At 52.2% G+C, this 15874-nt stretch overlaps 1 protein-coding gene across 1 annotated transcript in view; it reads left to right on the top strand.

The window, feature by feature from the left end:
• Positions 1-14741, top strand: part of LOC133349987 (alpha-1,3-mannosyl-glycoprotein 4-beta-N-acetylglucosaminyltransferase B-like) — a 124832-nt gene extending 110091 nt beyond the window's left edge. The window contains exons 12-15 of the mRNA XM_061563911.1: positions 5490-5568; positions 6706-6793; positions 7403-7515; positions 9940-14741. Of these exons, the coding sequence (XP_061419895.1) occupies positions 5490-5568; positions 6706-6793; positions 7403-7515; positions 9940-9966 (307 nt within the window). The 3' untranslated portion in view covers positions 9967-14741. The remainder of the gene's footprint in view (positions 1-5489; positions 5569-6705; positions 6794-7402; positions 7516-9939) is intronic.
• The last annotated feature ends 1133 nt before the right edge of the window (positions 14742-15874 follow it).

Raw genomic sequence — 15874 nt, 5'->3', positions numbered from 1 at the left:
GGGGCACGAGGCAATTATGGTTGCGCAAATATCATCCTAGGCGGTGGAGAATTTGCGAACGACAGCTTCTGCTTTATTATCCAAAGACAAAACTGTAAGCCCGTTCTTGGACGAATCTAAAACCGGTCATTGCAAATTCTGACATCGGTCTTGAAAGCGAAAGAGGCCGATTTAACGAAGACACATTTAAACATAAATTATGTGGAGACATGGAACGGGGTTCTGCTTGCATTTGTTTTACCCAAAATGTTCCACAGCAATGCACAACGAGTGTGTACACAATGTTGCCTTTTGTGTTGAACGAAATCCCATAGTTTACATGGAGTGCTCTTGCCAATAACATCTGGCTCTGCTGATGGGACCCAGACGGTCTACAAAGCCGCGAGGCTGATGGACTAACGCACACATGTACTGTACTTGTCCCTTCTCTTATAAAGACGTATATATAACGAGCCTTGTTCCAAGGCGCTTTACAAGCAATTATAAAATTGCACCTGTGACGATAGTGGTCGAGTCGTAGAAGTGGGGTTGTTGTTAGAAGCGGTGGTGTCGTGGCATGTCTCTCTAAATTCCTTCGCATCGTACGAAACCAACCGTGCTAATTGGAGGTGCGGGAGGACACACCGAGCGGACTTCTTTGTTCTGTTTTGTTCTGTATTGGCTGTTACCCACAATGCTCAGCGGCGGAGCGAGCGGCTCACGAAGCGGAAAGGTCGCGAGTTCAAAGCCTGCACCGGAGTTGACTCGGCCCATCATCCAACGACTCCCTTGGGGGGTCGATAAAAATAGCACCACTTTGTCTCATAGACAGCCACACGCCCTGCCACGGGCCCGTGGAATGTATATGTTGTGTTGTAGGTAGGAGAGAGAAGGTGTGGTGGAGGAGCGTGACGCCGATGCCAAGAGCACCGCTGAGATGTTCAACAAAGAGGGGGGGGGGCACCACATTGCAAGGAAGTCTCAATGTGGTGCCCCATGGTTGCGACTCAACCCCTCCACAAGAACGTTGAATTATCAGCGCCGGCCTGTGCAGGGCCGTAAACCAGGGGCAGCCCGTCTACCTGTGAGCGGCTAACTGTGGCAGGCGCGTTGCGGGATCACGGCTGAGCTTGCGGGCTTAATTGTACAAACCACAGTTTATTGTGGTCTTAATGAGGTTTCTTTCTAGATTTGAAGTTTTCGTGACTGCAATGATCCATACTCGTTGGTTCTTTCGGTAAAGTCACGTAGGTGAAAAATAAAATTAAAAATTAAAATAAATGAAAGTAAATTAAATCATGACGTTTCGATTGCAACACGAGCAATCATCATCAGGTGTGACAAGCACAGCAAATGAGGTTTCTCTAGAGAGTTGGGGGGGGGCAGGAGAGAGATTTTGTTGAGAGGTGCGTGTGTGTGTGTGTGCCCCATCATCGTAATCGTGATCATTGTAAATCGTCATCACAAATCCACTGTTTTATCCCTACCATCATCAGCAAAACACTGTCACGGTTGTTACCGTTATCATCATCATCATCAGCAGCAGCATCAGCAACACCATCCGTGGCGTCGTTATCGGTAACAACAGCGGTCGCAACATCATTATTATTATTTTTAATCAGCAACAGTAGCTGAAGACGTAGCAACAGGAGCAGCATCATCGTCAGTTTAATCAACAGCAATGGTTGTAGCGTCAGCAGTGCCATCATTAACTGCTTCATCAGCAGCAGCAGCAGAATGTTTTCTTTTTCTCGGAGCCAAAACTTAATTTAATGAATAAAGAGGGAGCCTTCCACCGCCCTAACCTCTCCATTAGAAGGCGTTTGGTTGAGCATCACTTCATTAACACCCCATTAACTCTCTCAATTACTCACGGTAACGCTGCACAAACACGCGCTCCGCAGCTCCACTATTGGGACACAACCACACGAGTGGAACTTCTCTCCCATCACTTGCTCCCTCTCTCCTATCCTCCCTCACCACCCCCAACAATTACCCCTCACCACCCCCAACAATTACCCCTCACCACCCCCAACAACCACCCCTCACCACCCCGAACAATTACCCCTCACCACCCCGAACAACCACCCCTCACCACCCCGAACAACCACCCCGAACAACCACCCCTCACCACCCCGAACAATTACCCATCACCACCCCGAACAACCACCCCTCACCAACCCAACAACCACCCCTCACCACCCCGAACAACCACCCCTCACCACCCCGAACAACCACCCCTCACCACCCCCAACAACCACCCCTCACCACCCCGAACAACCACCCCTCACCACCCCGAACAATTACCCATTACCACCCCGAACAACCACCCCTCACCAACCCAACAACCACCCCTCACCACCCCCAACAACCACCCCTCACCAACCCAACAATTACCCATCACCACCCCGAACAACCACCCCTCACCAACCCAACAACCACCCCTCACCAACCCAACAACCACCCCTCACCAACCCAACAATTACCCATCACCACCCCGAACAACCACCCCTCACCACCCCGAACAACCACCCCTCACCACCCCGAACAACCACCCCTCACCAACCCAACAATTACCCCTCACCACCCCCAACAACCACCCCTCACCACCCCGAACAACCACCCCTCACCACCCCGAACAATTACCCTTCACCACCCCCAACAACCACCCCTCACCACCCCCAATAATTACCCCTCACCACCCCTGACCACCTCAACAACCAACCCTCTCACCACACCCTCATCACCCCTTTTGCGAGAGTCAATGTCTCTCTCAATCTCACCGTGAGCTCCGTGACTCCTTGGTTCATGGACTAACGCACACATGTTCGGCACGGTTAACAATGGTTCGACTCCACGTGCTGGGGACCGTCTTCCTCTTGAGGAACTGAAACGTGTTTCGAAATCCTTTTGTGTCAATCCACTCCTCCGTGGGTCGTTGTTATTTGACCATACTTCATCACGCTGGTCAGTGCACGTTGATGTAGTCGGCACGGTGGCGGTGGGGGAGGTTCACAGGACCGTTCGGAAACCACCTGCCGCTGATGTTGCTAGCCGTGGCCTGCAGTCAAACCCGGGCGCACTGATTGTGTTTAGCGCCGTGGCGAGGTGGCGCTAACCACTGCGCCACCGCTCCCCCTGCCCCCCTTCTGAAATATACCAAACGCAAATATTTCATTTTGAGACTCATCCCGGCCGTGGGAGGTCGGCCCGCGGCAGGATATTGCTACGGCGCGCACAGAGGTCCCCCGTCTCACGCGAGGGGTCAGGGGGCGACACGGAGGATCGGGGGGTCCCGGTTCGATTCCCGCTGGGTGCGGCACGGCTCGTTTCTTACTCTCAGCCCTGTTTGTTGTTGTTGTTGTTTTGCGAGTTGCTTATTGCTATTTTAATGAACCGGCTACGGCGTCGTTCTCGGCTCCATTCACCGAGAGACGCGGCGACTGAACGCCTGCCTCCAAGGTCGGTCACCCTGATTCGCCACTCAAACGAGCATTGAGGCGGTGCGTCTCGGTTCCCGGCTTACAGCCCCTGAGCCAGAGGTGGCAATTCCACATTCCCACGGCAGGGGCGGGTCACCCCGTAGGACATCCGCCGGTGACGTCCCCACAAAGCGTCGCTCCGTTGTGTTGGACACCTCGGTAGAGGAGCCGCTTACAGGGAACTGCTCTCTCCCGGTTTTAGCCTCGCACTCCTGCACCTCTTGACCACACCCGCTATCCAACGATACACTCACGGCATGTGCATACATAGCCATACACGTACCTCTTCCTGCCTCTTTATTCTCTCCCCTCCTCTCTCCCTCTCCCCCCACCTCTTCATCCCACCTCTTCATTCCCTCCCCCGCTACCTTCCTTCTCCCTCCCTTCTCCCTTCCTTTCCCCACCTCTCTCTTCTCCTCGCTCCATCTGGGTAGTTGTCTCTCAACCACCATGCCCCCAAACCCCTCTACCACCCCACCCTCTCCTCCCCTAGCCCTCTCCCTCGCCCTCCCCCCGGGGGGTCCCGATCTCGCATCCTGCACATTGGCCAGTGACGTCTGCGCGGGGTTAACCTGGCGGCCGCACGCGCTCGCGAGTGCTCGCGTGTGCCCGCAGGGCCCATTGTTCGGTGGAAGCAGCTGGCACGTGGGCTGGGCGCGGCCTCCCTCTGTCCTGGTGTGTGTGTGGTGTGTGTGTGTGTGGTGTGTGTGTGTGTGGGGTGTGTGTGTGGGGTGTGGTGTGTGTGTGGGGTGTGTGTGTGTGGTGTGAGTGTGGTGTGTCTGTACGTGAGTGTGTGCGTGTGTGGTGTGTGTGTGAGTCTGTGTGTGGTGTGTCTGTACGTGAGTGTGTGTGTGAGTGTGTGTGTGGTGTGTGTGTGTGTGGTGTGTCTGTACGTGAGCGTGTGGTGTGTGTCAGCGTGTGTGTGTGTGGTGTGTCTGTACGTGAGTGTGTGTGTGAGTGTATGTGTGGTGTGTGTGTGTGTGGTGTGTGTGTGTGGAGTGTCTGTACGTGAGTGTGTGGGGGGGGGGGGGGGTGCGAGGCACTCTGCGTTTGTGTCGCACCACGAGCGGGTGGGAATGTGTCGCACTGGTGGCGCAATTCTCGGAGTCGCACGAAACGCGTCGAACGGTTTACCAAAAACACAACGGAACAAGTCTCCGTCAAAAACACACTGCGGCCTTAAAAATGATTAAAATATACAATGGGCGACGTTTCGGGCAAACGGCCCTTCTTCACAGCACAGAGAGAGAGACCAGGCAGGCAGAATGATCATCTGAAACGTCACCTGTCATGCACCTATTTCCCTATTTAGGGCCCACGCTGTTAGTGACGACAAGTGTGGTCGGGTTTGTTTGCATTCAACGCGCAGCAACAGCAGCAGCAGCGTCGCCAATGACCGTGTCAAACACGTGAAAAACCCGCACCCTTCACAACAATTCTTCCCGTGTGCACGAATGTGCGCGGCGTGTAATCCACCCTTGGCAGCCAGTGCAGCGGGTCATCGCGAATGGTCGGTGTGACGTGGTCGTATTGTGTCGCCCCTTTTAGGCTCCGTCAGACGCGCGGCCGTTGGTATTCCACCTCCAGAGGTCGCAAACGGGTTTTGATTCCTTACCCGTACCCGGCCGCACCAGGGTCGCAAACGGGTACCAGTACCCGTACCCGGCCGTACCCATACCCTACCCTTACCCGGCCGGGTACGGGTAGGGTACGGGTATCGGGTACTTGATTGCGACCTCTGGGATGAAGCCATGTTGCAGGCGCGGGTGGGTTGATTCTAGGAACTTGAATTGTAAGAAGAGACAAGACGTTGGGAAATGAGTGACAAACGGTTACTCACCAGTGACTCACGGTCTACCCGTACCCGGCCAGGGTCGCAAAACGGGTACCCGTACCCGGCCGGGTATGGGTAGCCGGGTATCGGGTAGGGTACGGGTATCGGGTACCCGGTTGCGACCTCTGCCCACCCCACACCGCCCAGTGCGTGAACTCTCGCTCTCCCCCCCCCCCGTCACCTGTGCTTCGCAGGTACCTGTTCCGTAGCGGGAACATCGAGCACCCGGGCGACAAGCTGTTCAACACGAGCGTGGAGGTGCTGCCCTCCCTGGTGAGTGGCACGCGACGTGGGCCACTCCCCCACCCCCCCCCCCGTCTCGTGAGATCTCGCGGCAAAGCTAAGCAGGGTCGGGGGGGGGGGGTGCCCGCTTGACGCTGTACTTGCGACTGCCGGGGTAAACATCGGAGGGAAGCCGGGAACGGGGCCACGGAGGCCCTGGCCCAAACCGTCGGGGCGAAGCGCGAACCACTGACAAGATCGCACACGTTCAGTGTATGCTGTAGCGGCAGCAGTGGCAGCAGCAGTGACAGCAGCAGTGGCAGCAGTGACAGCAGCAGTGACGGCAGCAGTGGCAGCAGCAGCGGCAGCAGTGACAGCAGCAGTGGCAGCAGTGGCAGCAGCGGCAGCGGCGGCAGCAGCGGCAGCAGTGGCAGCAGTGGCAGCAGCGGCAGCAGTGGCAGCAGCGGCAGCAGTGGCAGCAGTGGCAGCAGCGGCAGCAGTGACAGCAGCAGTGACAGCAGTGGCAGCAGTGGCAGCAGTGGCAGCAGCGGCAGCAGTGACAGCAGCAGCGGCAGCAGTGGCAGCAGTGGCAGCAGTGGCAGCAGTGGCAGCAGCGGCAGCGGCGGCAGCGGCAGCAGAACTTCACTGGGCCCCGCACCTCAAGCCGTCATGTGGCTTTCGGGCTTGGATGCAGAGCTCGAATCCCGCTTGTGATAAAGTGACGGCGGCGAATTATTTGAATCGGTCCTATGCCTCCCATAAGTTGACTCGGCCTGGTGTGGTGTATAAGCAACAGCACTTTGGGAGACAAAGGCGGCCAGGCGTGGTGTTGGCCACCCAGCCCCTCGTGTGCCATGCCGGCCTTCATAGGTGCTCGCTAAGAGCATTTTCCCCGACAGTCTGAGAAAAACTTTCCAGGGGATATTTATCTTTGCCTACACGTCTGTATGCGATCATTTGTTCATGTGTGTGTGTGGAGCTATGCGTGCGAGTAGACTTGTCCATGTCTGTGTTTGTCCACGTTCACACAACGCACACATCTGTGTCTGTGTGTGTGTGTATTCACGGTCACACACACATGTCAGTGTCCCTGTGTCCGCGCGTCGTCAGCGTGCGTGTTTTGCGTTCGCGTCTGTGCAAGTGTGCGCGTGTCTTTGCCCCATGTGTCTCTGTGCCGACGCCGCGTAGAGTCCCGACTCGGGCAAAGAGACGCTTCAAGACACCAAGGATCGCTCGTCCAAGTACGTGCGGACGGAGGACGGCTTCTTCCGCATCGGTGAGGCAGTCGCACGCGCCTTGAATCCTGCCCGACTTCCCCGCATGGTGACGGTCTGTCCAGAGCCGACCACAATCCGCCGATTCGTCGATAACCGACGTTGACTTGAGCTGACGATTCTGGGTCGTTTTTTAATAGTTGGGGGATGTCGACTGCTATCTGATAACAATACGCTCGTTCAATCCGATACATAACCCTCTTCTCAGTGCTTGATGATAATAATGATTTAATTTTATATAGCATCGTCACTCATGTTAATTGCATTTTACAACGCTGTGCATTAATTATATATAAGGGTGTAGGGGAAGGCCTTCATTCAGAATGTATAGACAATGGCTGCTGCAGCTGATGATGATTTCATGCCAATTATTGTGATTATGGTGGTGACGACGGTGAGAATTACAATGGTGATGACATTGATGACGACGATGATGACGACGATGGTGGTGGTGGTTGTGCTCCTAATAATGTTGCTGCTATTGATGCTGACGACGATGACGACAACAACACTCACACGGTGACGATGATGACGACGACGACGACAACAACATTGACACGATGATGACGACGACGACGCTAACAATGATGACGATGATTGCGATGACGCAGGAGCGTTCGTGAATGGCGCCGCTGAGGGAGAGGTGGAGCAGGGTCTGGGCCCCATCACGGCTCTGCGTCTCTCCATCATCACCGACTCGCCCGTCTGGGTCATCCTCAGCGAGGTGCCGCCAGTAGCCCCTGGCCGATACGAGCCTCCCCGAGCTTTTTTAACACCGAGAAATAGAACACATCAGGAGTAGTAATAATGATGATTTTACATTTATAAAGCGGCGCGTTTTTTTCCCCGTAGGTCCCAATATGTCACCGCCGTGTATAGAAAGCTGAGAAATTAACGGAACCTGCAGAGGGTAAACAGCCAGAACTAGGCGGGGGGGTTTTCAAGACGGACTTAAATAACTTAAATAACTGCGATTGTCTTATTATAAATGCGATTGTCTTTTTACCTAAAGGCAAAGCGTTGCTCCAAAGCCTGGAGAGAGGCTGCACAATGGCAACAGCCACTGTCGTGCACAGCATTTGGCCGCTATGAACGTCCACTCGATGACAAGCCTCTTCGTTGAGCCATCGTTCGTGGCCAGGTCCATCCTGAAAAAAGATCTATGTAGCTCAGTGGGCCTTACCTGGTTTAATAATTAAAAACAATAGTTGAGTAGTTGAGTACTTTAGCCCGATCACTGCAGGAGCACATCAGAGCTTTGACCTCATCGTCCTTGGAAGAAGGCGATCCGAATATCTGGTGGACCTCGTGGGAGAGTAAACATGGATCAGTTGCTGCAAATATCGCGCCCTTCTCTCTCTCTCCCTCGACCCACCCACCGCTGCCCCCCCAACCCCCACCCACCCGTACTCTCGCCCACTTCCTCTCCTCTCTTATTATTAATAAATTACAATAACGGCCTTCCGGTTTTTTTTTTGCTCGAGGGATCCGATATCCCTGGCCGCCGCGGATGTTTATTCACAGCCCGCAAATTGAACTCGGGTCGCCCGGCTTTCTTCTAACGCGGCGCACTCAGCGGCCGCGTCGCCACCAATCGCACGGAGGAGCTAGGAGACTGCGGCGTTGCGTTGCGTATTGGGCGCGTTTCCCGATGCCCAACTTTAGTTGTATATATATATTTTTTGCCTTGGGGGGGGGGGGGAGGGGGGGTCCCTGCTTGTGGGAAAGCTGTCCCTTGTGTGGCGCAGGGTGATGCAGAGAGGGGGGGGGCAGTTATTGCTCTGGGTTGTTCCAATTTGGATAAAAAAAAAAATTTTTGTCGAAATCTCTCGTCGAAGCTTTTCACGCATGGTACTGATCTTCATTTGAGGCTAAGTCGACCTAGGAGGAGACCCAGGACGGTTTGAGATAATCATAGCCGGTGTTTGGCAGTGAGCGGGAATCGAACTCGGGGCGCCGCGTTCTGAGCGTGGCGCGCTAAGCACTGTGGCACCGCTCCCCATGCGTACACACACACACACGCATGCCCACACACACACACGCACATGCCCACACACACACACGCGCATGCCCACACACACACACGCGCATGCCCACACACACACACGCGCATGCCCACACACACACACACACATGCATGCCCACACACACACGCATGCCCACACACACACACATGCATGCCCACACACACGCACACGCATGCCCACACACACACACGCGCATGCCCTAAAAGACACGTGCACACAATTCCTCACACGCAACGCACCCAACTAAACGTGACATCCGAGGCGTCGACTGCAGAAGCCTGTCTGGTATTTTGATTTGCTCTGCGGGACGGGATAATTCCCTCCATAAATAAACCCGCGTCTCCAATGAGGGGGCCCCCCTGGGGATCCGGGCTGCTTTCTTTCCTCCCACCTCCTACAACCCCCCCACCTCCCCCCCTATTCCTGATGCTCCTTCCTCTCTCTCCTCCCTCCGCCGCCCCCCCCCCCCGCATCTTCCTCTTCACCCCCCCCCCCCACCACCACCCCCCCTTCTCCTGTCACGGGTTGCCCATTTCAAGCAAAAAAAAAATCCGTGCCTCGGGACGTCAAACGAAGTAGGAAACAAAATCTCGCGAGTCTCAAGGCTCGTTTGCAGGAGGGGGGTCAGGCTGCAGTGGGGACGCTTGGCTGATCCCATGGTGGGGGGGGGGGGGGGGTGGCAGAGAGTGGTGTGGGCACAGGGGAGCTGGGTGGAGCAGTGGTTCGTGCATTGCGCTTCCTAGCCGGTGACCCGAGTTTGATTCCCGGTCACGGCCGTGGGAAGGGCTTCATCCAGCAGTGGATTGACAGAGGGCGCGCAGTCCCGAACTTTCTAGTTTTCTTTAATTAGGGGGAGCCCTGCATTCATAATTGTCGATATATATGATCGATGTAGCCCAAGTCGCCCCCTTGCAAGAGAGCTAATGTTGTTTCACGAGCCTCGACGGGTTTACTTCATCGCCTGCTTCGACATAGGATGCACACGTGCAATATATCAAGTGTGCAGCGGTCGATTTCTCACCTCCCCCCCCCTCCCTTGCTCCCTTGTATCTGCCACTCCTACCACCCTCCTCACCTCCCTCCCCCCTCTCCCACCTTCATCCACCCTCGCCCCTGGCCAGATCTACATCAAGAAGGCAGCGAGGTGACGGTGACACGGAGGCCCCCTCCCCCCGCGCCTCCTCCTCCTCCGTCGTCGTCACTGCCGCGGCAGCGAAGAGGAACTGGGACTGGTGTCGAACCTCCGCCCCTCGTCTCGGCCACAACGCCCGTCCCTCCCCGAGCCGTCGAAGGCGCCTGGGAGGGGAGACGACCGCCAAGGGTGGAGAAGCGAGGAGAATCAACCTCGAGTTTTGGAGGGGGGGGGGGGGGAAGCCGAGAGGAGGAGTGGACACAATCAGAACTCCTGGATCTTGCGATTTGAGATGTTTTGGGGGATTAAAGAAAGGCCTCTTTCAGCCCCCCCCCCCCACCCCCATTGAGTTGTTTTGGGAACGCAAAAACGTTTTGTTGTTGTCTCCAAAGCTACCGGCCTCGTCTTGGGCAACTGGTGAATAAGTTATGAGAGAGGGTGACTATTTATGTTTAAATTAGTATTTTCATTTATCGACGCCGTTCATGCCGTGTGGTGGCATGGGGGTGTGGTGGTGGGTGTTTAGCGGTGGGGGGTGAGATGATACAGATCCGTCGAGCGAGATCGAGCCTTGTGCTCGGGGTACACGCCGTGGAGAATCGCAGTGTGTGCTGAAGAAGTGGGGGTGTGTGTCTAAGGATCAATGTCTCTCTTTCAATTCGTAAATGAACCTTATGGCGAGACCCCCGGGGTCCACGAATAAATTGAAGTCAAAATCTTAATCAGTTAATTAATTGATTTTTGGCGACTCCGTCCCACCGCGCGCATGAACGCCGCGACCCACCTGGCGCGGATCATTCTGTTGTGATGTCCAAGTGCGACGAATGCGCAGAAGAGCTGAACAAGCGAATGCACTCCACGCTCGGGTACGGGCAGGATCATAAGTCTTATCCAAAGCTGCTCAACCTGCCTACACGACTAAAGTAATTTATTTGTCATAACGGGATGCATAATACAGTGAAACTGCTCTCTTATCTACATTATTTGTGACGTACCAATGTCTGCAGCCAGGATCAATCGATGACAATCCTATTACCTGCAGATATTTAACAGATGAGATGCGTTGCACCGTTAATTCCTTCTGTTTGATAATACTTCTCTTGTCCGTATGCATCTGTGCAGATAGGTTTTTTTTGCGGTTAAGCCATAGTCCCCACATACCGCTCGTATCAATGCGGATAAGAGGAGCGGCGACCCACTACTCTGTAGAGTAACATTGGTGTGAACGCTTGTGACAATATGAACAGCGCATTGAAAACGCGTACTATTGTATGTACTGTTTACAAAGTGTGTTCACAAATCCACACTGAGAAGAAACACGATGATTGACAGAGGGGTGTAAATTATTTTTTCGATAGTGGATTTAAATAGAGGGACTGCAGGTAAGTAGTTTTCCGTTTTAAAGGCATAGTTTAACAAGACAAAACTTGCCACCATCCTTCAAACCCATTGGTGAAAAAGAGCAACGTTTTTGTTGACATAATAATATAATGTTTATATTATATAATGTTTATATTATATAATGTTTACATTATATAATATTTACATAATATAATGTTTACATTATAATATAATGTTTATGCGAGACTCGGGGGCTAATGGTCCCGCCATAAGGTTCATAGAACCAGTGCTTAATTCCTCAATCCATACTTTCCGGAACGCTGTTTTAGGCTGGCTTGAGAGTAGGGATTACCGACATAAGGCACTACAACTGCAGTACAAGGTACGCCTATCCGGTATAACCCTATATTATTGCACCTTTCCGATAATCCCACGAAAAAAGGTCTATACGAATTAGGACAAAGTACGGCGTTGTGAGATGGATGCGGCGCGTGCCAAAATAATTTCCGGAACGGTGTTCCCGACCAGTCTTGCTCTGCTGAAATTATGCATCGTATGTGTGTGTGCGTGCGTGTGTGTGTGCGTGCGTGCGTGCGTGTGTGTGTGCGCGCATCTGTGCGTGTGCGTGCGTGTCGTTGCATGCAATGGATTTGGCACGACGCAGTGCATCCGCCAGATTCTCCCAAAGCGAGGCGGTCGGCAACCAAACATAACGAGAAGATAACAAAAAAAATTCGAATTGTGTAACAAACCAACCCCCACCCCCCACAATTTCTAGAGCCGCCAATGCACTGCGGTGAATAGAGGCGGTCCTTGATATACAACGTCCAACCATCCTTGTTGTAACCCCTATGTTAAGAACGGCACACGCACAACAGTTTGTAATGCGGCACATCTTCACTGCAGGATGCTCGCAAACGTTTTCCGTATTCTGTATCCGCACACTTTACGCGTGTGTGTGTGTGTGTTTGGACCACAATCTTCCTGACCGTCTCACTCCCGAACGCTCTCTCTCTCTCTCTGGAGGACGTTACATGCCACCCGCTTCCACCTGTCAGATACAGTAAGCATACAGAGACACCAATTGTATTGTTGCAAAGAAATACACTGTTTAATGTGAGGTTAATATCAATGAAACGGGATATTTATATTTAGAATCTTAAGTAAAAGCGGACTGATAAACGAAACGAAGGAGCTAATTTGAAGTATAGGAATACGTTTCAGACTTGTCAATATTTTCTAGCAAATGCACAGCTAAAGTGAGTTCGCATCAATGACACGGGATGTTTAATTACGTAAAAGCATGTTAAGTTATCTCGTAAAAAAACGTGTTCAACTTTTTTTTTACGTTCGGAGCGTTAGGCTGTCGTTTAGCATTTTCGAGCGGGACTGTAGACATTCATGGTTTCGGTTTTGCTTCTCAGTTAGACTTTTTTTTTATGAAATCCATATTTGATAAACGCGCACGTACGTTTAAACTTCTTTCACACCGTACGTAGCCACACCGTGCTGATCCGGATGTGCTTGCAAAAGTCAGTAGGTTCGAAGCTGGATGGAATGCCAGACGCATATTATCTCTTCACGTTGCTAAAGGCATCCGGTAAAGAATTCCTATTTTTACGATCAATAATTTTAGTCCATTGATATTGACGGTGCCAGGGTAGATTTGTGGCTTTCTGTATTTTCGAGTTAGGTCACCAAGCCTCTGTATTAGGAACCCCCACGTGTCCTCTGCCCTGCACATCGGCAAATTCCACTCTTGTTCGGTCCACTCCTGTAAAATGCTGAAACGTTGACGAGCCGAGGTTTTCGGCATTCAAGGGGTTTCAACATTTTTCGATGTAAAGCTTTCGTGACTGCAGGGATTCATCTTCTTGGTTATTTCGGTAAAGTCACGTAGAAGGGAAATAATAAAATAATAAAATGAAACATAATAAAATACAATTCTCACGACGTTTCGGCCACAAGGCAAGCAGCCGTCCTCAGGTGAAGAACAGGTCTGTCGGAAAGACGCTATCTTTCCGACAGACCTGTTATTCACCTGTTTTATTTTTATTATTTTATTATTTCCCTTCTACGTGACTTTACCGAAAGAACCGAGAAGGGAGTTTCAACATTTTTTTACAAAAATTCTCTTTTCCTTTACAAAGCGCGGAAATCGCCTCGCAAAGGTTTTCTCGCGTTTTCAGTATCGCGGGTCCGAGGTTCTCAACGTTAAGCTCAAGAGTTGCGTTGCCTCTTTAAATCGCCCCCGTGACAGGAGACTGGACCAGAGGGAGCTGTCACCGATGTCTCTCGCAAACAACGTTAGTTTTCGCGTGTCAAACGATCGCACCTCTTCTAAAAGCAAGAGAGCGGCGTTTTCCCTCTCCCTCGTAGCTTTCCGTTAAGGCCAATTTTTGAATGCGAGGTGATGTCCACCCACCGCGCAGTGACATTTCCGTAGCCGCGGTAGGATCCGATTAGCATGGTCGACTACGTACGGCGCAAAGGAAGTTCTACACACACACACATCAGCTCGGCGTATTCACAAGACATTCGTTTATTTCAGACAGGCCACATAACGCGCAAGCACGTTTCCACTGGAAAGCCACCTTTATCCTGTTTCGCTGGAGAAGGTTGGAATATCGACGGCTGAGCCGCTTCAAGAAGTGTGCAGGACTGCTGCTGGTTCGAGCCTTTGCCATTCATTTGATCGTAGATCTGTATTAACCAGGGGTCATCACGACACCCGTAATCTCAGATGGTTGGAAACGTTGTGCACGGAGTGCTTGTTTTGTGCTTGTTTTGTGTTTGTTTTGAAGCCATTCCAACCCCGCTTTAATTATGCCAATTTTTTTTCTTCACATTTTACTAGATTGAAAATGCGCGGTGTCTTTGGCAGAGCAAACGCCGCAATGCCTCCCCTTTGAAATAATCGAGACTTTATTGGCAACATGGTCAAAACACGGAGACTTCCGATTTAAGCACGGTTGGTGGCGACGAAGGAAGTTCAGCATACTAAAGTATAAATAGAAACACACATACGTACATATTTCAGGGGAGGGGGGGGGGAATAATTCAACGTTTAAAAAAATATTATATCGTTTGCCGTTGCGATACGAGTTGTTCTTTGAGCCGTTTATCGAAAATTGATTACGAGGGTTTTTTTTATTTTGCTCTGCGACTATTGCGTCGGGGAGCACAAACCGAATCCGACTGCTGCTCCAAAAAGTAAAAAAAAACACAATCAATACTGCATCTGTATCGTTTACATCCCCTGAGGGTTTAGTAGTCAAAGACACTGGAAACGGGGTTTTAGGCATTGGATTTAAATGTTAAGAGCGTTTCTGGAAGTGTGTGTTTTTTTCTTCTTCTTCTCAGAAGGAATCTGTTGTGTATATATATATTTTGCTGGACAAAGGTGGGAGCTGGTTGATTGACCAAGAAATACACTTTATATTACGATGACTGTAAAAGCCGTTTGGTTGATTTGCGCGCGCTTAGGCGTTTTAAACGAGGAACGGTGGCGGTGCTGCGGATGGGGGGGCATCGTTGGATCTTGTTTTTGTAAAAGCGCGTTTCAGAACTTGTCTCACTGGCAGCCTCGAAACTCACCCCTCCCCCCGCCCCCCTTCCCCCACCTGAAAGTGGCTTCACTGCTCGCGGTCGATGCTCACCCCCCCAACCCACACGCAGGGCCGCTCGGGCGAGCTACGGATTGAAGCAATCATTTGGTGATGCTCTTACTGCTGCTGCTGTTGCTACTGCTGCTGCGTCGGCAGCGGTGCGCGCAGTGTCACGAGCGCAGCGTCGCTGACATCGCAGGCCCAAGACTGGAGGAGGACATGTGCACGCTACTGGCCCCTGCCTGACGATGCTGGTTGTGACTTCCCAGCGGAAAAACGTCCACAGCCTCCAATTGGTTAACTCGCTTGTGGATTCGCTCTCCAAACAACAACAACCGCAATCGGTGTGGAGTGCTGAAGCGGTAATAATAAATAGGCGCGTTCGTGCGCAAACCACTGCGCCACCACTCCTCCAACCTTTCAATCTAATTCCAATTAAAAAATCTATCGCTTTCCTAATTAACGCATATCGCTTGTGTCTCGCTTACGTCGAATGGCTTCTTGCTCGGCCTTGATAATTAGCCCCCCACACCCTCAATCTACTGAGGGTGTTGGCAGTCGGTATGCGGCGCATTGCTCGTCTCGATTACAAGTTTCCCTCGCTCTCTGTGGGTTCGGTTGGCGAGATTTTGCGCTGTATATGCAGCGAACTTTTTCTATCCATAATTCGCTCCGTGCTTTTTGAATTCACTCTACACGCTGCTGTGCGGTCGGACGTGGGACAACATTGTGTGTGTGTACTGTGTGTGTGTACCTTGTGTGTGTATACTGTGTGTGTACTGCTTGCGCGACACGGCAGGCAGCGGTCTCCTCGTGCGGTGTCGCTTTGTGAGCCCCCCCCCCCCTTTTTAACGCATCTACTACTACCGACACAGAGCGAGGGAAACATGTGCAAGTGGACTGTTCAAAACCAAATGACGTGGATCATTAGCTTATTCCCATCACGATGCACGCATCCAATCGTCGTGCGCGTGA

Source organism: Lethenteron reissneri, chromosome 32 (genome assembly GCF_015708825.2).
Source record: "Lethenteron reissneri isolate LAM-NWPU_2019-01 chromosome 32, ASM1570882v1, whole genome shotgun sequence".
NCBI lineage: Eukaryota > Metazoa > Chordata > Hyperoartia > Petromyzontiformes > Petromyzontidae > Lethenteron > Lethenteron reissneri.
Note: the sequence above shows the minus strand (reverse complement) of the source record. Positions and strands in the feature narration are given on the sequence as shown.